Genomic DNA, 23,760 nt, shown 5'->3' with positions numbered 1-23,760 from the left:
TACAGGAGAGCAATCCTGACTCTCCCAGTATGTATTTTATCAAAGTAATTGTTGAACTGAAATACAATTAAGAAGTATATTAATAGTGAAATAATTATTAAGCTCTAACTTAAAATGATTTTTTATTCCTAACAAACTTAATAATGCAAACACACTGGCATTTGGCAATACTGTAACTAAAGTTCCTTTAGAAACACAGTTTACAAAGACTCATAATCTAGACTCTAGAAACTTACTATAACTTGAAATAATAATAGGTGTAAATATATGGTGCAAACTACAAATAATTATAAATAGCAGATTGTAGGCAGCCTATATATAGAAATGAGCAAACCAGTGATATTTTAGGGAGCAGGCTAGCAGGCGGGGCTCATTACTTAACATCATAGGAGCCTACGCAACACAAAACACTGTTCCTGTATGTAGGTTTTATTTTATTTGTTTTTTTATCTTACACTTTGGAAATGTACATCCAGGTTTTTTTTCCTTTAAAATCTTTTGGGGGCCCCAAGAGAGTGAGGCCCTAAGCTATAGCTTGTTTCGCTTATATGTAAATCCAGCACTGATCCTGCTACGGGGCCCAGTTGTTCTGAAAGGATCACCGTATGCCTATATTCTCATCTTCCGCACTGGCTAGGGGGATTTATAATTAACCTAAGGTAGGTAATAAAAACCATCAGGTGCCCATGTCTCTCCTGCCACACAGAGACCAAAAGAACAGCCCGGGCGAATAAAAGTGAAGCATTTGCAAGGCAGGACTGAGCTGCTCAAGTCTGCAGCTGCTTGAGACAAAAAAATAAACCCACAAGGGAAGCAAACATACCATTGAAGACTAGTTTCAACTCAGAGGAGCCAATCCTCCCACCCCAACATTTTTCAGCGCAGTTTTGGTGTGAAAGAGTTCTGCCATGCTAAAAAGGTTTCCCCTTATATTTCAGAAAAGTTTGTAACAAATTTAAATCAACATTCTCTTTGGGTTACTACAGGACCGCAAAGTGCACTGCTGCAATAAAGTGTTAAATACCCCCAAAATGAGATTATTTCCCTCTTAAAGTCAGCAAATACCATTTTCAAGTACATGCACACACAAGGTTATTGGTGTGTGTGTGTGTTCAGTTTATTAACAATATTTCTTTCCACCCTTTGAGATCTTTGAGGACTGCAAGCAGCAGATAATAACAAGCCCCACCACCGAGACTCTGCAACTGACTTTCTCTGCCCCTCTGGCTTTGCTGTTTTCTGCCCTCTTGCTAACATGGAAGCAACGTGCCTAGTTGTCCTGCTCAGGATATGTGTCCAGATATTAGCCCTCCCTGCTTACTTGCTGTGGTATCTGGGTATCTGGGACCCCCTTTGCAAGAAATTATTCCCCTACTTCATGGCTGTGATGACTGTCAGTTATAATAAGCTGATGTCCAACAAGAAAAGGGAAATGTTCAGCAACCTGAAGGACTTTGCCAGTCCCACAGGGGCTCTCACACTGTTGGAGATTGGCACAGGAACTGGCTCCAACTTTCAGTTCTACCCTGCGGGATGCAAAATCATATGCTCTGATCCAAACCCCAACTTCCAGAAGTTTCTTGACAAAAGCCTGGCTGAAAATCCACACGTGCAGGTGGAACGCTTTTTGGTGGCTCCGGCTGAGGACCTACACGAGGTACCAGCTGCATCGGTGGATGTGGTGGTTTCAACGCTGGTGCTTTGCTCTGTGAAGAGCCCGGAGCAAGTTATGAAAGAAGTTCTACGGGTGCTGAGACCGGTAAGTAGCTCACGCTGTGGGAAGAACAAGGACAATTCAGTAACTGCAGGGGCACGCTGTATTCTCGGGTGTTAGTCAATTCTATATCCATTGGGGAATCACAAATGCAGGTAGAGGGATTCAGATCCCTCCTTGTTTCTGCATAAACCAATTTGCTTCTGAGCTATTTACATTCTTACACGTTGCAGATGTTGGGAGCACTCCCTTGCTTTTCTCCCTAACTACAGTTGTTGTTGTTGTTGTTGTTGTTGTTTAGTCATTTAATCTCACTGTAAACAAGTGGTACAGTGACAATAAAGTATTTCTATTTCTAGTTGTGTCCGACTCTTCGTGACCCCATGGACCAGAGCCAGGCACTCCCATCTTCCACTGCCTCCTGCAGTTTGGTCAGACTCATGTTGGTAGCTTCGAGAACACTGCCCAACCATCTTGTCCTCTGTCCTCTCCTTCTCCTTGTGCCCTCAATCTTTCCCAGCATCAGGGTCTTTCCCAAGGAGTCTTCTCTTCTCATGAGGTGGCCGAAGTATTGGAGCCTCAGCTTCAGGATCTGTCCTTCCAGTGAGCACTCAGGGCTGATTTCCTTCAGAATGGATAGGTTTGACCTTCTTGCAGTCCATGGGACTCTCAAGAGTTTCCTCCAGCACCATAATTCAAAAGCAGCAATTCTTCAGCGATCAGCCTTCTTAATGGTCCAGCTCTCCCTTCCATACATCACTACTGGGGAAACCATAGCATTAACTATACGGACCTTTGTCAGCAAGGTGATGTCTCTGCTTTTTAAGACGCTGTCTAGGTTTGTCATTGCTTTTCTCCCAAGAAGCAGGCGTCTTTTAATTTTGTGGCTGCTGTCACCATCTGCGGTGATGATGGAACCCAAGAAAGTAAAATCTCTCACTGCCTCCATTTCTGATTATCTGAGCCACAGTCAGCTCCAGTCTTGTTTTTGCTGACTGTATAGAGCTTCTCCATCTTTGGCTGCAGAGAATATAATCAATCTGATTTCGATGCTGCCCATCCAGTGATGTCCATGTCTAGAGTCGTCTCTTGTGTTGTTGGAAAAGAGTGTTTGTGATGACCAGCTTGTTCTCTTGACAGAACTCTATTAGCCTTTGCCCAGCTTTGTTTTGAACTCCAAGGCCAAACTTGCCAGTTGTTCCTTTTATCTCTTGACTCCCTACTTTAGCATTCCAATGAGAAGAACATCCTTCTTTGGTGTCATTTCTAGAAGGTGCTGTAAGTCTTCATAGAATTGGTCAATTTCAGTTTCTTCAGCACTGGTAGTTGGTGCATAAACTTGGATTACTGTGATGTTAAAAGGTCTGCCTTGGATGCGTATCGAGATCATTCTATCATTTTTGAGATTGCATCCCAGTACAGCTTTTACCACTCTTTTGTTGACTCTGAGGGCCACTCCATTTCTATTTTGTTGACTCTGAGGGCCACTCCATTTCTATTTATTCTTGCCATCTCATTTTTGACCACATCCAGCTTACCAGGGTTCATGGTTCTTACATTCCAGGTTCCTATGCAATATTATTCTTTACAGCATTGGACTTTCTTTTCGCTTCCAGGCATATCCGCAACTGAGCGACCTTTCAACCTTGGCCCAACCGCTTCAACAGCTCTGAATCTACTTGTACTTGTCCTCTGCTCTTCCTCAGTAGCATGTTGGACGCCTTCTGACCTGAGGGCCTCATCTTCCAGCATCCTTTTATATTCCTAACTAAGAAACAATCCCACACTCTGTTATTGAGGGCCCCTTACACAGATCTAGACATGCCTCTTATTGTATTTTATTTTTCTGCTGGAAGCTGCCCAGAGTGGCTGGGAAAATCCAGCCAGATGGGCGGGGTATAAATAATATTAATATTAATATTAATATTACCGTATTTTCTGTTGTTGTTGTGCACTTGTGAAATATCAAAGCGAATTTATAAATCTCCTCATCTACGACATTGAAACTGGTAGGTGGTTGGGCAGGAAGCCCCAGTATACCTGAAGGAGCATCTCCATCCCCATCATTAGGCCCAGACACTGAAGTTCTGCGCCGAGGGCCTTCTGGCGGTTCCCTCACTGCGAGAAGTGAGATTACAGGGAACCAGGCAGAGGACCTTCTCGGTAGTGGCGCCCGCCCTGTGGAGTGTCCTCCCATCAGATGTCAAGGAAACAAAACAACTATCTGATTTTAGAAGACATCTGAAGGCAGCCCTGTTTAGGGAAGTTTTTAATGTTTGATGTTTTATCGTGTTTTTAATATTCTGTTGGGAGCAGCCCAGAGTGGCTGGGGAAACAAATAATAAAATGTATTACAGTATTATTATTATTATTATTATTATCCTGAATGTTTTTGACAGCAGCAGATAGCTATAGTTTTAAAGGAGAATGCTATGTGCAGAACAAAGCTGTAACATCTTAACTTTTTTTAAATGAGATGATCTAAAAAGCAATCCGATTGTGCAAGAATGTGCATAAGAACATGCTTAACTTCAGGTTCCTTTTTGCAACAGCCTGTATTCAAGCTAGAGAAGGGCATTTGCGACCAAGGCTATTTTAAAAGAAGTTGGAGAGGTTTTACTGCGCAGACTGTTCCAGCGCAAAAATAAATAGTCAATTAATTTTCCGTTAGTATTTGATGTTACCCTTAAGACTTCTCTTGACTATTGTTTCTCAGATATGGATGAATAGACAGAAAGAGGAAACCCAAGGCTGAACTTCTTCTTTTTTTAAACTGACTGCATTGTAAAACATTGTAAAATATGTGAAAGCCCAAAGAATCGTACAGTGCTCCCCAGACACTCCTATTTTCCAGGGACAGTCCCTCATTTACAGAAGCTGTCCTGGTTTTTTATTTGATCCTGGAATGTACCTCTTTTCCTTAGTATGTCCCTATTTTCATTGGAGAAATGTTGGAGGGTATGGACTTCTGCAATCCCTGCATCAAAGGGATAAGTAACTGTATAAGTTTTAGAAGACATATGAAGGCAGCACTGTACAGGGAAGTTTTTTAATGCTTCATCTACCGGTAGAGGGTCATGTCTGCCTTATCCTAAACCACCCGCAGTAGCATAGATTAGGAAATAGGGTTACACAGAAAGTTGAAATTGCTACATCCCTATGGCCTTTACAATAAACTCTGGACAAATCCTTCATGGAATATTCCGATTCACTCTTTGGTGCAAGGTCTGATGATGATGTAAGAGTTCATTGGGAGGGGGGTGTCGCGGTCACTCTGACCTGCACATCACCCCCGGACGTTTCACGGTCTATTGATGATGTGCCAACGACAAAATAAATACCTTCAGACACTCACACACCTCAGACCAGGAAAAGGTAAAATAAAACAAGATGATTTATTGTGTTCATAAGCTTAATGGTTGCAGTACAAATCTTAGATGTTCCAAATTACAGGTGGTTCCTATACCGGCCTATTACCTCTAAATATAAATTACCGGCCTATTACCGCTAAAGTCAACTAAATAAATATTTTTAAATAATCACACAGCTCTGTATCCTGTCTGCCTATAATCACTATCTATTAGCCACCTCAATATTAAACCAGCTCTCTCTCTCTCTGCGAATAACCAACTCCTAACTTAACGCCAACTCAACAACTGCCTTCAACTAACTCACTGACTCCAGGGGTGGGGTTTTTATACTCTCCCAGAGCCCTCCCCTCTGGGTTCTCAGAGTTCTACTAAGATTAACCCTCTACAACCTGGCTAATTTTTAAGCTGATCGCTACAGGGGGTATTAGGATTTTCATTTTGAGTCAGCAAACTGCAACTGATCTGAAAGGAAAGGAATTTGAATTCTGAGCATATATGATAACTGTCAATTGGCGTCGGCAAGAAACAGCATTCAAACCTCCAGATGTTTTGGACTACAATTCCCATCATCCCTGACCACTGGTCCTGTTAGCTAAGGATCATGGGAGTTGTAGGCCAAAAATCTGGACTGGAGGGCTGCAGTTTGGGGGTGCCTGCTCAAGAGCAATATATTTTAAACCAGCAGTGGTAAACTCTTAGCCTAGGGACATGATCCAGCCCAAACAGTTATTATCTTTCTCCCTGCAACACTGCCAATTTGGACAGCTGCCACAAAAAATAAAATAAGGTAGCATTCAGTGCAGGGTAGACCTATGAAAATGAATGAACCTCTCTTAGTCACTGTGATTAATTTCAATAGGTCTACTTAGTTAAATATATGCCATGGTACCAGGGTGGATAAAGTTATGTAAACCTCTCCTTCAAGCCCAGTGGCCTGATGGGGATGTAAATTGCCCTCTCCTCAGTCATCAGATGGTTCATTTGATGAGCCAGGAAAAGGGATAGCTCCTCTTTTCAACTCTTACATCTGTATGGATCCATACTGAGTTTTGGTCCTTCTCAGCATTGGCATGCAGCTCTCAAAGGGTTTGCTAAGCGTGACTGCAACATTGGGCCCAAAAGGTTAGTTACCTCGGCTCCTAATCCTAAAAGCACCCAACATAAATAAACCTTAGAATTTTGAACAGTTTACATACCACTTCACAGTATACTTGAAGCGTACTTAACCCGAGGTATAACTGTAATTGGTTCTGGAAGTCCGTACTTAACCTGAAGCATACTTAACCTGAAGCGAACTTTCCCATTGAAAGTAATGGAAAGTGGATTAATCCGTTCCAGATGGGTCCGCAAAGTACTTAAATTTAAAGTACTCAATCTGAAGCATACTTAAGCCGAGGTATGACTGTATAATAATTTTTATTAGTTTTCAATTGAAGTTCAGTGGTAGCCTCATTATGGACCCAGGTGGCGCTGTGGGTTAAACCACAGAGTCTAGGGCTTGCTGATCAGAAGGTCGGTGGTTCGAATCCCTGCAACGGGGTGAGCTCCCGTTGCTCGGTCCCAGCTCCTGCCCACCTAGCAGTTCGAAAGCACATCAAAGTGCAAGTAGATAAATAGGGACCGCTCCGGCGGGAAGGTAAACGGCGTTTCCGTGCACTGCTCTGGTTCGCCAGAAGCAGCTTTGTCATGCTGGCCACATGACCCGGAAGCTGTCTGCGGAGAAACGCTGGCCCCCTCGGCCTATAGAGCGAGATGAGCGCCGCAACCCCGGAGTCGTACACGACTGGACCTGATGGTAAGGGGCCCCTTTACCTTTACTAGTAGCCTCATTATAACAATACCAATTTATAATACAATTACTAATACAAATCGTTCAAATACAGAATTACAGTATATAACTTAGATAAGGTGGTCCTCCACATGCTAGAATTGATGGTTTAATTATTTTCTTTAATTCTGCGTTCCAAAATCTTATTAATTTCAGTTTCAAGTATTAAAAACTTCTATTTATGTTGACTCATTAAATGATTTATAAATCTACAAGTGAGGCACTCAAACTATATCTTATTCTTTCGGTGTGTGGCAGTTATTCTGTCCATGGTGTTTATTCTTTGGTTTGCTTGACCTTTAAAGCAAACGGAAAGAGTCAACATCTAGAATGACATTTTCCTCTGATTATTCCAGAGGACTGTATTACAGTGTAAAGCTGCTGTAGAACCATGTGTGTTTGTAATGTACAGCTACACCCATATCATCATCCAAAAGAATCAACAGAATTCAGGGGGACAGTGGCTGTTGCCATGAAAAGTTCACAGCACTCTGATACCATTAGCGCTGATTGTGCAAAGGAATATCTGAGGAAATCCAAAGGAGAATAGAAAGTAAATTATATACATCCATTTCTGTTTCTCCAGGGTGGCGCTTTCTACTTCCTAGAACATGTTGCAGGTGCTCCTTCCAGCTGGAGTCTCTTCTGGCAGCAGATCTATGATCCAACTTGGATACGTCTGTTTGACGGGTGCCACTTGACCAGAGAAACCTGGAACGACCTGGAAAAAGCTGGCTTCTCGGAGCTGAAGCTGCAGCACATACATGCACCTTTAAAATGGCAACCTAATAAGCCGCACATCATAGGTTATGCTGTAAAATAGCTTGGAAATAAATTACTGAACAAGATCTCCATGCAGATGCCTCTGCGTTGGGGTGTAGAACCTAATCGTGAGAATTATAGGACAGCCCATCACTATGTCACCTATGGGCTGTGAACCTCTTGCGCAATCTGTAATTGGATGCGCACACATGTATGTTATTGCCAATCCATTTTTTATTTCCATTTGATAGACTGTCCAGCTACCTTCACTTTCCACAATCCAGCTGCTCCCATGCAGATGTGAATGTTGTGATAACACAGCTTGGACTTGCCTCATTCACTTCCACGTGAGGATGCATGAACTACCATTACTATTCTCCCTGGAAGCATCTGATCCCCAAGGAGGTTGGGATATCAGAAGAAGAATAAGAGTTTGGACTTGATATCCCGCCTTTCACTCCCCTTAGGGAGTCTCCTTTCCCTTCCTCCCCCACAACAAACACCCTGTGAGATGAGTGAGGCTGAGAGACTTCAGAGAAGTGTGATGACTAGCCCAAGGTCATCCAGCAGCTGCATGTGGAAGAGTAAAGTAGAGGTGAGGCCTTGGCTTGGGCTAGTATTTAAATGTGACCCGAGGCCTCTGCCCTGTCTCTCCATTCCTTGGCCGTGGCCTGACTTTGTGGGTTGTCTGGTAATGGCCGCCTTGGTGGTTTCAGTTGCAAAGTCAGGGATAGTGTTATAAGAATTCTAAGGTCTCAAATACAGAATAAATATTCATAAATGCTCACATATTTAAATATATAAACCATGTGTCTGAAATAGTACAGGAGAGCAATCCTGAAGCCATTTTGACTCCCAGTGACCTCAAATATTCCTCTGCAGTTTGAGATTGCTTTTAATATAAAATATGCCCCTCAGTGAACCATGTCAACTGCACAGATGTGATATCTACAGTAGTAAACTAAAAAGTTCAGATTGGGGCAACTATGCACGTATCCTGCACTGCAAGCCCCTAAGCGCCATGCCACACACTGTAACCCCATACACCCCACACTGACCCCCACAGAAAAACAACTCCACACACAAATAGCCTACACCGAAATCCCTCACATACTCTACTGCACAATGAAATCACCCATAAGTGCTCTGTCCCGCCTTGAACACTGGAACTCTTCTTTGAAATGCCCTGCCCTGCATCAAGACAGGTGGCAACCATTATGTGCCAACGCGTTTTTGTGTGTTGAATGTATGCTATATGGTAATTTATGGACCTAATAGGTATCCAAAGCCTATAACAAAATATGTATTTTATCAAAGTAATTGTTAAACTGAAATACAATTAAGAAGAAGTATATTAATAGTGAAATAATTATTAAGCTCTAACTTAAAATGATTTTTAAGTTCCTGCTACAGGGCCCAGTTCTGAAAGGATCGCCGTATGCCTATATTCTCATCTTCCGCACTGGCTAGGGAGATTTATAATTAACCTAAGTTAGGTAATAAAAACCATCAGGTGCCCATGTCTCTCCTGCCACACAGAGACCAAAAGAACAGCCCAGGCGAATAAAAGTGAAGCATTTGCAAGGCAGGACTGTGCTGCTCAAGCCTGCAGCTGCTTGAGACAAAACAACAAACCCGCAAGGGAAGCAAATATATCACTGAAGACTAGTTTCAACTCAGAGGGAGCCAATCCTTCCACCCCAACATTTTTCACCGCAGCTTTGGTGCGAAAGAGTTCTGCCATGCGAAAAAGGTTTCCTCTTATATTTAGGAAAAGCTTGTAACAAATTTAAACCGACATTCTCATTGGGTTACTACAGGACCACCAGAACCAGATTTAGGTTTGATGAGGCTCTAAGCTGCTGAAGGTAATGGGGCCCTTTATATGTCCAGCTGTCCTTTGTCAACAACAAATTGTCGCTGGGTTTTTTTTTTGTGTTGAATATATGCTATATGGTAATTTATGGACCTACATAGGTATCTGAAGCCATTTGCACATAACAAAATAGGAGCCTACACAACACAAAACACTGTTGCTGTATGTAATGTATGTTTTGTTTTGTTTGTTATCTTATATTTTGCAAATGTACATCCAGTTTTGTTCCCTTCAAATTTTTGGAGCCCCCCCCCCAAAAAAAGATTGGGGCCATAAGCTATAGCTTGTTTAGCTTATACTTAAATCTGGCACTTAGGACCACGGAGTACACTGCTGCAATAAAGTGTTAGAATACCCCCCAAATTAGATTATTTCCCTCTTAAAGACAGCAACTACAGTTTTTAAGTTCCCTCTGACAAGGGCAAGATTACGAGTGCGTGCACACACGAGGTTTTTGGTGAGTGAGTGAGTGTGAGAGTTTAGTTTATGAACAACATTCCTCTCCACCCTTTGAGATCTCTCAGCTAGTGTGGTCACTGCCAAGGGCTCTGGCAGCTGTACCTTTAAAATATATCAAGCTATTCCTGGAACTTGGTGGCTTCATTTTAACTGGCTGGAACTAGGACTGGAAGCTGCAGATAAAAACAAGCCCCACCCTCGAGACTCTGCGACTGACTTTCTTTTCTCCTCTGGCTTTGCTGTTTTCGGCCCTCTTGCTAACATGGAAGCAACGTGCCTAGTTGTCCTGCTCAGGATATGCGTCCAGATATTAGCCCTCCCTGCTTACTTGCTATGGTATCTGGGTATCTGGGAACCCCTTTGCAAGAAGTTATTCCCCTACGTCATGGCTGTGGTGACTGTCAGTTATAATAAGCTGATGTCCGACAAGAAAAGGGAAATGTTCAGCAACCTGAAGGACTTTGCCAGTCCCACAGGGGCTCTCACACTGTTGGAGATTGGAGCGGGAACCGGCTCCAACTTTCAGTTCTACCCTGCGGGATGCAAAATCATATGCACTGATCCGAACCCCAACTTCCAGAAGTTTCTTGACAAGAGCGTGGCTGAAAATCCACACGTGCAGGTGAAACGCTTTTTGGTGGCTCCGGCTGAGGACCTACACGAGGTACCAGCTGCATCGGTGGATGTGGTGGTTTCAACGCTGGTGCTTTGCTCCGTGAAGAGCCCAGAGCAAGTTATGAAAGAAGTTCTACGGGTGCTGAGACCAGTAAGTAGCTCACGCTGTGGGAAGAACAAGGACAATTCAGTAACTGCAGGGGCACGCTGTATTCTCGGGTGTTAGTCACTTCAACATCTGAGCTATTTACATTCTCACAAGTTGCAAATGTTGGGATCACTCCCTTGCTTTTCTCCCTAACTACAGTTAGGAAGAAACAATCCCACACTCTGTGTTATTGAGGGCACCTTACACAGATCTAGACATGCCTCTTATTATTATTATTTTCTGTTGTTGTTGTGCACTTGTGGAAGTGAATTTTTAAACATGCTTGTCTCTGATGTTCAAACTGATAAGATGGTTGGGCAGGAAGGTCCAATATACCTGAAGCAGCGTCTCCACTCCCATCGTTCAACCCGGACACTGAGATCCAACTCCGAGGGCCTTCTGGCGGTTCCCTCACTGTGCAGTGAAGTTACAGGGAACCAGGCCGAGTGCCTTCTTGGTAGTGGTGCCCGCCCTGTGGAACACCCTCCCATCAGATGTCAAGGAAACAAACTTTTAGAAGACATCTGAAGGCTGCCCTGTTTAGGGAAGTTTTTAATGTTTGATCTTTTATCATGTTTTTAATATTCTGATGGGAGCCACCCAGAGTGGCTGGGAAAACCTGTATGAATGAATGAATGAATGAATAAAATATTATTATTATTATTATTATTATTATTATTACTCACATTTCACCCTCTTTGCATTTGTTTTGGGTCTATCCCCACCTGCCTTTCTTTTAAAAAATAGAATTATGCATGTTTGGGAATGGCTTTTTAAACACATTATACCCTCTCCTTCCTTTTGAAGTATAGTGAGTAAAATGTATCTGTTTCACCCACTGAGATTTCCTTGACATCTTCCATCTTTGCTTACCAATAAAACTGGCAAACTCAAAATCACGCTTGGCTAAGCTGTTAACTGACTCTAGTGACAGATTTCATACTCTCCAACATTTATTTGATGAAAATAGGGACATCCTATTCAACAACAACAACAACAATTGTATTATTGGTTGCCCAAACCACCCTGGGCTGCTTTCAACATACATAAAAACATAATAAAACATAAAGCACTTTTAAAAAATCCATATACAGGGCTGCCTTCAGGTGTCTTCTAAAAGTTGTATAGTTACTTATCCCTTGGCTTGGGGGTCACATAACTCCATATCCTCCAACATTTCTCCAATGAAAATAGGGACTGAGGAAAAGCGGGACATTCCAGGATCAAATCAGAAACTGGGACGTAAATCCAGGACTCTTAGTCTAGGGACATGATCCAGCCCAAACAGTTACAGTGGAACCTCGGTTTATGAACACCTCGGTTTACGAATTTTCGGTTTACGAACGCAGTGGACCCATCTGGAACGGATTAATTCACTTTCCATTACTTTCAATGGGAAAGTTCGCTTCAGTTTATGAACGCTTCAGTTTATGAACAGACTTCCGGAACCAATTACACCCATGCTTCGGGTTAAGTACGCTTCAGGTTGAGTACTCCGCGGACCCGTCTGGAACGGATTAATCTACTTTCCATTACTCTCAATGGGAAAGTTTGCTTCAATTTATGAATGTTTCAGTTTATGAACAGACTTCTGGAACCAATTGTGTTCATAAACCGAGGTACCACTGTATTATCTTTCTCCTTGCAACACCGCCAATTTGGACAGCTGCCACAAAAGATAAAATAAGGTAGCATTCAGTGCAGAGTAGACCTATTAAAATGAATGAACCTCTCTTAGTCACCGTGATTAATTCTATTATGTCTACTTAGTTAAATATCTGCCACGGTACCAGGGTGGATGAAGTTATGTAAACCTCTCCTTCAAGCCCAGTGGCCTGATGGGGATGTAAATTGCCCTCTCCTCAGTCATCAGATGGTTCATTTGATGAGCCAGGAAAAGGGATAGCTCCTCTTTACAACTCTTACATCTGTATGGATCCATACTGAGTTTTCGTCCTTCTCAGCATTGGCATGCAGTTGCGGTTCGAGGACCCGCCCCCCACCAGAAATAAAGACACAGCGACACATGGTATTTGAGTTAATGGGTAGAATAAGGCCACAACTTTATTGGTTAGAGCAAGTGAGAGGTATTGGCTTAGGCATTGGACTCGTTAGCAAGCATGACTCCACCCCGCTCGGCGGGGGGGGGGGTGTCATATCAGGTTAACACCCCGAGGAAGGAGCCTGTTGATGCAAATACAACTGAAAGCTCCCCCTGGCGTCACCAGGGTTCGTGAAGCGTGACTGCAACCTTGGGCCCAAAAGGTTGGTTACCTTGGCTCCTAATCCTAAAAGCACCCAACATAAATAAACTTTGGAATTTTGAACAGTTTACATACCACTTCACAGTATACTTTAATTTGTAGTTTGCACCATCAGTTATTTGAGAAACGAGCCCTTAAACTCAAATTGTTATTCATTAACTTTGCAGCCATAGCAGATAGCTTGATGAAGATGTTGACCCAGCTTGTAGCAGCTGTGAGAAAAGGCAAATGATGGAGATGTGTAATATTATGCACGGAATGGAGAAAAGCGGACAGAGAAATCATAGACTTGTAGAATTAGAAGGGAGCCTAAGGATCATCTAGTCCAACCCCCTATAATGCAGGAATATGCAGGGATCGAACCTGCAACCTTGGTGTTCTCAGCACCACACTCTAAGCAACTGAGATCTCTGTGTTCCTCTCATAATACTAGAACGCCAAAGGCATCCAATGTTCGAAGATTCCGGACAGAAAAGGAAGTCCTTCTTTACATAGTGCTGAGTTAAACGATGGAATCTTCTCCCACAAGAGGGAGTGCTGGCCACTAATTTGGATAGTTTAAAAAGGAGATTAGACAAATTCAGGGAAGGGAAGGCTATCAATGCCGTTGTGGCTAGTAGTCAAATGTTCTAATCATGCCACTGTCAGAGGCAGAATGCTAAGCTCTGCAGGTGGAGACAGCATTGTTGCACTCAGGTTATGCTTGTGGGCTTCCCAGAGGCACCTGTTCTTCTGACATATGTTTTATTCTTTCCCTACTCTGATATAAAGTGGGTAGATGTGTCTATTTTTTTATATAACACCAAGCATGTGGATAAAGGGAGATGGCACTGCCCCACTTAACTTCATCGCTTTAAGCAATTTTCTCCCCATCTTACCCAGTATAAGGGCTGGGTTGGCAGAAAAGAAATTGAAAACTTTTGAGATGAGGTAGGAAAGGGGCCAGATTTTACTCCTCACCCTTATGCTCCATTTCGTGTGAAAAAAGGCACACACACACACACACAGAGAGAGAGAGAGAGAGAGAGAGAGAGAGAGAGAGAGAGAGAGAGAGAGAGAGAGAGAGAGAGAGAGAGACTTTATATGTGAATTGTGCAGAAAGTAAAGACAAGGCTGGCCTGTCCCTCACATCTGGTTTGGTTGAACTTTTTTTTTACATATAATTATGTATGTACATACATACATACATACATACATACATACATACATACATACATATATTTATATATATAATTTTCCATATAATACCCTCATTATAACAATACCAATTTATAATACAATTACTAATACGAATCGTTCAAATACAGAATTACAGTATATAATTTAGATAAAGTGGCCCCCACATGCTAGAATTGATGGTTTGATCATTTTATTTATTTCTGCGTTCTAAAATCTTATTAATTTCAGTTTCAAATGTTAATAACTTCTATTTGTGTTGACACATTAAATGATTTATAAATCTACAAGTGAGGCACTCAAACTATAACTTATTCTTTCGGTGTGTGGCAGTTATTCTGTCCGTGGTGTTTATTCTTTGGTTTGCTTGAACTTTAAAGCAAGTGGAAAGAGTCAACATCTAGAATGACATTTTCCTCTGATTATTCCAGAGGACTGTATTACAGTTTAAAGCTGCTGTAGAACCATGTGTGTTTGTAATGTACAGCTACACCCATATCATCATCCAAATCCATCAACAGAATTCAGGGGGACAGTGGCTGTTGCCATGAAAAGTTAACAGCACTCTGATACCATTAGCGCTGATTGTGCAAAGGAATATCTGAGGAAATCCAAAGGAGAATAGAAAGTAACTTATATACATCCATTTCTGTTTCTCCAGGGTGGCGCTTTCTACTTCCTAGAACATGTTGCAGGTGCTCGTTCCAGCTGGAGTCTCTTCTGGCAGCAGATCTTTGATCCAACTTGGATATGTCTGTTTGACGGGTGCCACTTGACCAGAGAAACCTGGAACGACCTGGAAAAAGCTGGCTTCTCAGAGCTGAAGCTACGGCACATACATGCCCCTTTAAAATGGCACCCTACTAAGCCGCATATCATAGGTTATGCTGTAAAATAGCTTGGAAATAAATTACTGTACAAGATCTCCATGCAGGTGTCTCTGCGTTGGGGTGTAGAACCTAATCGTGAGAATTATAGGACAGCCCATCACTATGTGGGATTTGACATCTTTCCGCAGGGCCTGCAAGACGGAGCTGTTCTGCCTGGCCTTTGGGCTGGACTCAGTCTGACCCCTATGTTTTCCTTATGGTTTTGATTTGGGTTACTTTAAAATGAGGCTGCATTTTAAAATTTTAAATTTAAATTGTATTTTAATTATTATTATTTCTTTCTTTTACGTCTTATTGTAATTTTACTGGTGTCAGCCGCCCTGAGCCCGGTTTTGACTGGGAATGGCAGGGTATAAATAAAAATTTGTTTTATTTTATTTTTATTTTTATTTAGGTCACCTATGGCCTGTGAACCTCTTGCACAATCTGTAATTGGATACACACACATGTATGTTATTGCCAATCCATTTTTTTTATTTCCATTTGACAGACTGTCCAGCTACCTTCACTTTCCACAATCCAGCTGCTCCCATGCAGATGTGAACATTGCAGATGTGAACATGTAGCTTGGACTTGCCTCATTCAATTCCAGGTGATGATTCATGATCTACCATTACTGTTTCCCGTGGGAAGCATCTGATCCCCATGGAGGTTGGGATATCAGCCATTGTCAATTACCTTAAACATAATTTCTTTTTAATTTGGAAGATGATTGAGAGTTTCCTATCGCAGGTGTTGTCAGTGTGGTGCTCGCAGGCCCTCTATTGTCCCCGGGGAGTGTTGCCCCCTCCCCCCCGTATCCCCATACCTTGGCCCCCCAATGGAAGGAGTGTGGGTTTGTTGGTTACGGTGGTTGTGGGTCCGTGGGTAGTGTGAGTTTTTGGTGGGGGGGAGGGTTGAATAGAGGTGAGGAAGTTTGGGGGGTCCTGTTCTTGGGTGGGGGTCGCGAGGGATGAGGTGTGGGATGGGTGCTTGGAGGGGTGTGGTGTGGGGGAAAGGGTTGAAGAGAGGGTATGTTCTTTGGGGAGTCCTGGTCTTGGGGTGGTTGGGGAGGAATGAGGTGTGGGATGGGTCTGTGGAGGGTTGTGGTGTGAGGGTTGAAGAGAGGGTAGGTTTTTGGGGGGTTCATGGTCTGGGGGTGGTGGTGAGGGATGAGGTGTGGGATGGGTCTGTGGAGGGTCGTGGTCTTGGAGGAGGGGTGAGGGATGAGGAGGTTGTTGTTTTTTTCATCGACGCACACGCGTGTCCAAAGCTGCCCTGAGCCCGCGCCCGCCCTCGTCAAAGATGGTGGGAGCGGGAACGCCGCTCAGTTCCCCCCTTAAGATATTTTCCTTGTAGCTCGCCGTCGGCCCTAAACAAAGATGGCTGCCCTGCCTCAGACGTCCCCATGAGGGCACGCTCAACATGCCCTTCCCATTGATCCGGATCGGGTGGGGAAGATGTTGCTACCGCCGCCACCGTCTCCGTCAGGGCCTGGAGGAGCGGAACCCCCGCACGGCCTGCTCTTGAGCGGCCACGGCGATGGGAGTTGTACCGCGCCGGGGCTCCGGGCGTGTTGGCCTTGAGCCCCACGGTGGACATGGCCCAGCACGGGCTGAGGGTCCACAACGCCCTCAGGGCAGTTGGCATCGGCGCGGTGGTCGTAGGAATTTGTATCCCTCTCTGGACAGAAGGGGAGCGGGAGGATGAGCGGCCTTTCGAGTAGGTTTTCAGAGAGGACATGGGGGGGGGGTAAGCAACTCTGCACATGCTCAGGTGCGCTCTTTTCATCCCGCCCGTCTGGATACAGATCGTGGCCTGTCCTGTCGGAGAGGGGGTGGCGAGGGGGGGGTTGTTTAGTGGGGTGTTTGCGGTGGAGGTCCGGTTCATAGTGGTGGCGACGGGGGTGTGGGTTGGCTAGTGGGGTGTTTGTGGCGTTTGTTGGACTCAGTGTATCTCCCGTCGTCTGGCTTTGAGGGGTTACAGCCGTTTCGGCAGATATAGCATGTTGGGGTGTGTGTGTGTGTGTGTGTGTGTGTGTGACGTTGTCCTGCCCTCAAAGATGCAGCTTATTTCTATTGGATGATGTTGGAGTCTTCAGACCTTCTGCTGGTGACGTCTAACTTAGGCACCACTTTTTTGTGTGTTTAATCATTATTTTAGGTGTGAAAGGTGTGGTTTTTTGATATTTTTTTAATGCTAGATCCCACCCTGATGGGCAAGGTGCGCTTTGTCCTAATTTGATGCAATTTGGTTCAGCGGTTACGGTGAAAGGTTGTTACATCCGCGCTCGCAATGCCTACATTTTTATATATACAGTGGTGCCTCACAAGACGAAATTAATTCGTTCCGCGAGTCGCTTCGTCTTGCGATAATTTCATCTTGCGAAGCGCGGTTTGCCACGGCAAAACCAAACAAACAAAACACCCGCCAAAAAAAATCCGTCTTGCGAAGCGCGGCCATAGAAAACTTCGTCTTGCGAGTCACCAAAAGCATCGCAAAACGCTTTCGTCTCACGAGTTTTTTGTTGCACGAGGCATTCGTTTGTGAGGTACCACTGTATAGATAAAGCTTTACAGTTTGTCTGCTTAAGTGCGTGCAGTGACCAACCTCAGGATTCTGGAATCCCCTTGTGCATGGAATTCATGCTAATTTGAATGTTTAGGACCAGCGTCGTAAGAAACCAGCACATCCTTCTGAGATCTCAGAGAGACTTGCAGAGTGTGGGCTGCTTTTACGCTGTGAGCAACGTGTAAGTGAACGGTCTGGGAAATGGGGGGTGCATTGGTCCCAATGTTCCAGGGCTTTAAGGGGTGGGTGGGTGGATGGGGCTGCTTTGATCTTGGAGTGGGATAAGGCAGCTGGAAGCTAGCCCTCCTTTTCCCCATTAGATTGTGTGTAGGTTGAACTGAGGAGTTCAGGTTGCAGTGGCTAGGAGCCTTTTTTTCAAATAAAAAAATGAATTGCTTTGGTGCAGCCCCAGTCGCCCCCCCCCACCTCATGGGTTCTGGGACTGTGGGTGGTGGCTAAAAATGGGGCTGGTGGTAAATGGTAAAAAGATAAAGGACCCCCGGACGGTTAAGTCCAGTCAAAGGCAACTATGGGGTTGTGGCGCTCATCTCACTTTCAGGCTAAGGGTGCCGGCATTTGTCCACAAACAGCTTTCTGGGTCATGTGTCCAGCAGGACTGAACTGCTTGTGGCGCAACGGACACCATGACGGAAACCAGAGTGCATGGAACGCCATTTACCTTTTCGCCACAGCGGTACCTATTTATCTACTTGTGTTGGGGTGCTTTCAAACTGCTAGGTTGACAGGAGCTGGGACACAGCAATGGGAGCTCACCACCATCAAGCGAATTTAAACCCCCGACCTTCCAATCAGCAAGCCCAAGAGCAGGCATCCCCAAACTGCGGCCCTCCAGATGTTTTGGCTTACAACTCCCATGATCCCTAGCTAAGAGGACCAGTGGTCAGGGATGATGGGAATTGTAGTCCAAAACATCTGGAGGGCCGACGTTTGGGGATGCCTGCCCAAGAGGCTTGGTGGTTTAGACCGCAGCACCACTCGCTCCCCTTATTGGGTGGTGGCGGCAGCAACTGGCGGAGACTTAAGACTCAACTGGCAGCACTGCAGGGCCTCCCCCTTCTCCACACAGCCTTCTCTAACTGAACAAACTGGAAGATTTGCTGTTAAGGTTCCATTCCTCTTAAGAGTACAGTAACATATCTACAGAAAGGAGGGAGGAGGGGCCATGGAAATGAGGGTGGTGCAAGGGGAGTTTGAAAAAATAAAGGAGGAAAAAAGGGGGTGAAAGTGAAAAGGAGGGAGTGCCAAAGGGGGCTGCAAAAAGGAGGCAAGGGACTGAGGATGAAGGTTCAGGCAGTTACTATGAGGGAGGTCTGTGCATAAGTGGGGTTGCAGAAAAGGAGGCAGAAAAGCTATGGACGGGAGGGTAAAGATTAAAACTGGCGCAAAATGGGAATGCAGAATGGGGGGGGGGGATTATGTCTCTAAGGAACAGAAAATCCAGCAATTAAAGTGTCTTTTGAAGGGGGGTGGGGGTCAGGCAGTGTGTTGGCAAACAGTGGGGTAAACTGAACTTTCCTTGAAAAGTCCTTTCACCCCGATGCTACATTTGCCAAACTAGCTGGCTTATTAAAGGTAGGTAGCCGTGTTGATCTGAGTCGAAGCAAAATAAAAAAAATTCCTTCAGTAGCACCTTGAAGACCAACTAAGTTTTTATTTTGGTATGAGCTTTCATGTGCATGCACACTGCTGAAGAAGTGTGCATGCACACGAAAGCTCATACCAAAATAAAAACTTAGTTGGTCTTTAAGGTGCTAGCTGGCTAATGGCAGCCCTTAGCCAAGAAATCATGCGCTGTCCTTTGCACAAAAGAACTCTCCATAAAACAGTAGCAGATAAGGTAGATCTTCAGATCCCTGCCTGAGGGGCAAAAGGTTGCATTGACATCAAGGGAAAGCTATAGGAGAAATTGCAAGGCTGCTTTGAGAGAGAGAACTGTACATACTTGAGCCTAACAACTTGAATGAGTTAGAGTAGGAACAAACTGTTCCAGACCCTCCCAAGTGTCCCTATTTTCCAATGACATTACCAGATTTACAGAAGCCGTCCCGGTTTCTGATATGATTCTGCTTTTCCTTAGCACATCCCTATTTCCATCGGAGAAATATTGCAGGGTATGGAGTTACTCGACCTTTGAGCCAAGGTGATAAGTAAATATACAACCTTTAGAAGGCATCTGAAGGCAGCCCTGTATAGGGAAGTTTTTAAAATGTTTATTTATAAATGAGAAAAGTTGTTGTTGTTGTTGTTGAATAGGATGTCCGTATTTTTATCAGATAAATGTTTGAGGGTACGGTATGTTGTTCTAAACACTTAAGATTTGGCTACATGTTAATCAGTTAATCCTCCAGAGATTTTTTTCTTAACCCCCCCCCCCCCCGCTTGGGTTAAGCTGCCTGTGAATGGAAAAGGCTTTACCTCAGGTAACAACAACAACAACAACAACAACAACAACAACAACAACAACAACGTAGTAGTAGTAGTAGTTTAGTCGTGTCCGACTCTTCATGACCTCATAGCACACCAGGCACTCCTGTCTTCCACTGCCTCCCACAGTTTGGTCAAATTCATTTTAGTAGCTTCGAGAACACTGTCCAACCATCTCGTCCTCTGTCGTCCCCTTCTCTTTGTGCCCTCAATCTTTCCCAACATCAGGGTCTTTTCCAGGGAGGCTTCTCTATATCGACGTTTGCACAGAGTTCAAAGCTATTTGCCCTGCTTCTGGACTTTAGAGGGGAAAAGAGGGAGAAAGATCGAGACTGGGCTGGAGGAGTTGAAATGGCAACAGCCCCGGTCTTCTGCCTCCGTCTCTGTCTCCAGCTGCTAGCCCTTCCCATATACGTGCTCTCGTACTTGGGAGTATGGCAGCCTTACTGCAAGAAGATCTTCCCGGCCTTCATGGAGAAGTTTGCAGCCAGTTACAACAAGAAGATGTCAAGGCAGAAACAAGAGCTGTTCCGCAACTTGTTGGAGTTTGCAGGCTCCTCGGGGCAGCTGCGGCTGCTGGAGATAGGAACTGGCACGGGCTCCAACTTCCAGTTCTTTCCGGCCAACTGCAGGGTCACCTGTACAGACCCCAACCCCCACTTTCAACGGAGTCTAGCCAAAAGCATGGCCCAGAACCAGCACCTTCAGTTTGACAGCTTTTTGGTGACCCCTGCGGAGAATCTGCACGAGGTGGCCGATTCTTCCGTCGATGTCGTCGTTTCCACTTTGGTCCTCTGCTCCGTGCGGGACATGCAAAGTGTTCTGAGCGAAGTCTGCAGGGTCCTCAAGCCAGTGAGTATTTGAGGGGGAGAGGGCAGCAAAAGAGACATGGTGGGGTAGAGATGCAATTTCAGAGGGGTGTGGTAGGCAGCAGGCTGATGCAAAGGAAGGGAGCAGCAGGGTTCATTTGCACCGGACCTCAAAGATGGCTAGGGGGCCCTCACGAGAGCCTGCCAAACTTATGCTGTCATGCCACTAACAAGACTCCCACCCCAGACCTCAGACAAGCTCTGAACAGGCCTGATAGGCAGCTGTATATTACAGTGCAATTGTAGGCACACTTATTAGGGGAAAAGCTCCATCAAACTAAATGGGATTGCAGATCCTCCAAGTGTCCCTCTTTCCCAGGGACAGTCCCAGAGTTACACAACCGTCCCAGTTTCTGATTTGATCCCAGAATGTCCCACTTTTCCTTAGGATGCCCCTATTTTCAACGGAGAAATGTTGGTGGGTATGGATTTATGTGATCCCTGAGCCAAGGAGATAAGTAACTATACAACCTTTAGAAGACATCTGTCTTAGCAGACTGACTGTGTGTATGTTCCTTTTGACAAAGGCCTAAAGCATCACTGAAGCCTGTGTCTATTTGGCATTCCTTTTGGGACCACTGACTATGGACCCCAACCTTGTGCTAAATTTTCCTGTCAGACAGAAGGGAGATTGCTAATGGCAGGTAATCAGCCCTTGGGCTTACATGTTTGTGTATGCCCCGAGTTTAATATTCATTTAGAAGTTGTATATCTTGCCTTTTGACTGAATGATCCTCAAGGCAGCTTGCAACAGATTGTAATAACATACATATGTGCAAACCACAAACCAGGAGCTCTTAAACCTTCGGGCTACTGGAATACTGACATTTTCACAGGTATTTATGCAAGGAACAAGCAAAGTACAAGTCAGTCAGTCAGATTTTGGGGGAAATTGTAGGGTTTACTCATGAGTGTAGGGAAGAATAGGGAAAGGGGAAAAGACAGACAGACAGACACTTTGACCTGCAAAGCTCTGGTCCGAAGTGGGAGAGAGAGAGAGAAGGGACCTCTCGACCCTTCACCCAGGCTACTTTAATCACACAAAAGAATTGCTTCATAGAATTCAAAACAACCAATCAAACGCATCAGCACATCCCAAAAGGGTTTCACGTGGGAGAGGAGTGGGAAAGGATCAGGTAGCAGAGAATAGTGAGGAAAAACCAGGAAGGCCTTTCCCAGGCTATAGATCAGGGTCCCCAGACTACGGCCCGCGGGCCAGATGCGGCTCAATTGGCCTCCCAATCCGGCCCGCGGCGACCCCCGCCGCCTGCTCTTATGGCACGCAGTGCGGCGGTGCACTTCCAGATCGGGAAAAAGCGCCAAAAATTGTTTGTGCGCATGTGTATGGGCCTCTCCCGACCCAGAAGAGGTCATTTCCAGTGCACTTCCGGGTCAGGGGAGGCCCATACGCATGCACACAAACGATTTTCGGCGATTTTTCCGACCTGGAAGCGCGCCAGTAAGTGTGTGGGCGCATGCGCATGGGCACGCACTCCCCCGCCCTCTGGCCCGCTGCACGATCGGCGCGGCGGGCACCGGCCCAAAGCCGGGTAAGTCTGGGGACCCCTGCTATAGATCTATCTGCACTACAAAGCATGTAATAAATTCCTGAAAGGATTAGGCAGGGGAACAAAGGATTTTTACAAAGGGGAGGAATGCAAATGCCTCTTTGCCTGTTTGCACCAAATGTTTAGACAAATGTCTTAGACAAATGGCTTGTGCCTGCTTATAGCAAATGGCGAATTTATAAACAGTGACCATGTTGCAGAGCCTGTAGAATCATATGCCAGAACTCATGTATCTAAACTGGTTTAGGTAAGGGCACCCTACTCGACCAGATTTGAATCCAGGAGTATCCTGCTCAATTAATCCACTGACCAGATTATTTCATGAATTCCTTTATCAAACCCACAGGGATGCTACAGGAAATAAATATCATGATTTTAAGGCACTAAGAGTGGTCTTATATCATTCACAAAACATCCTACACTCTGATTTCCCTGAAATACTTGTTCAAATGGTCTCCTCCTTTCCCTTAGGGTGGAGCATTTTATTTCTTGGAACATGTGGCTGCAGACCATTCAAGCTGGTGCTACTTTTGGCAGCAAGTTCTCTTCCCAACATGGAAACTTCTCTTTGACGGATGCTGCTTAACAAGAGAGATCTGGAGTGATCTTGACAAAGCAAATTTCTCAGATGTAAAGCTGCAACATATATGTGTCCCCTTACACTGGACACCGATTCAGCCACATATCATTGGTTATGCTGTAAAGTAATTTTCAATGCACCAGTGCAATCCAATCAGATGAATGTTTACAGAAAAATATGTTCCACTGAGTTCAGCTCCTGTGTCGGACTGCAATACAGTAGTATGCTCAATTACTTGGGAGAAAGCTCCACTGAACTCAGTAAATTTTTATTTCTGAGTAAACATGCTAAGGATTCTCCTTTTATATATTTCAAAGGAAGTTTCCTTCTCTAAAAGGAATTCAGTTCTACTTTCCAAAGTGCAGAGCATACTGGGAAATTTTTAGAAGATATTGAACAACAGCATGTTTAAATCAATTAACTGCAAATTAAAGCACCACTAAGATACCATTTTAATGTTCTCTGCATGCTGCTTCTTTTTTCTAAATATATATATATACGTAAACACATAGCATTGCTAACTGGCCAGAAAAAGAAATCAACGTGCCCAGCTTGTGTGCAGATTTGATCTGCAGAATTCAGCTGGTGAAGCATTTACTGACAGGCACCTAAATATTATGAGAGTGTGGTGTAGAGATTGGAGAA

The 23,760-nt window shown here is 44.5% G+C and overlaps 3 protein-coding genes across 4 annotated transcripts; all 3 read left to right on the top strand.

The window, feature by feature from the left end:
* Positions 1-286: 286 nt before the first annotated feature.
* Positions 287-7,761, top strand: LOC118081455 (thiol S-methyltransferase TMT1A-like). 2 transcript variants are annotated; one of them, XM_035107941.3, is made up of 2 exons: positions 287-1,759; positions 7,500-7,761. In XM_035107941.3, the coding sequence occupies exons 1-2, from the start codon at positions 1,256-1,258 to the stop codon at positions 7,734-7,736; spliced, it is 741 nt and encodes a 246-aa protein (XP_034963832.3). In that variant the 5' UTR covers positions 287-1,255; the 3' UTR covers positions 7,737-7,761. The 2 variants fall into 2 exon arrangements, with proteins under 2 accessions (XP_034963832.3, XP_088517494.1); XM_088661368.1 differs by lacking the exon at positions 7,500-7,761 and adding an exon at positions 3,331-3,463 and having other exon boundaries at positions 1,113-1,759.
* Positions 7,762-10,198: 2,437 nt separating this feature from the next.
* LOC118079556 (thiol S-methyltransferase TMT1A) lies at positions 10,199-15,480 on the top strand. The gene is made up of 2 exons (XM_035103819.3): positions 10,199-10,776; positions 14,875-15,480. Exons 1-2 carry the CDS (start codon positions 10,273-10,275, stop codon positions 15,109-15,111), a joined length of 741 nt encoding a protein of 246 aa, XP_034959710.1. The 5' UTR covers positions 10,199-10,272; the 3' UTR covers positions 15,112-15,480.
* A 970-nt stretch (positions 15,481-16,450) lies between these two features.
* LOC118079555 (thiol S-methyltransferase TMT1A) lies at positions 16,451-23,568 on the top strand. Its single transcript, XM_035103817.3, has 3 exons — positions 16,451-16,755; positions 20,064-20,950; positions 23,007-23,568. Exons 2-3 carry the CDS (start codon positions 20,450-20,452, stop codon positions 23,241-23,243), a joined length of 738 nt encoding a protein of 245 aa, XP_034959708.3. The 5' UTR covers positions 16,451-16,755; positions 20,064-20,449; the 3' UTR covers positions 23,244-23,568.
* The last annotated feature ends 192 nt before the right edge of the window (positions 23,569-23,760 follow it).

Source organism: Zootoca vivipara, chromosome 2, assembly GCF_965207765.1.
Source record: "Zootoca vivipara chromosome 2, rZooViv2.hap1.1, whole genome shotgun sequence".
Lineage (NCBI taxonomy): Eukaryota > Metazoa > Chordata > Lepidosauria > Squamata > Lacertidae > Zootoca > Zootoca vivipara.
The sequence above is the reverse complement of the archived record's forward strand: the minus strand, read 5'-3'. Positions and strand labels throughout refer to the sequence as shown.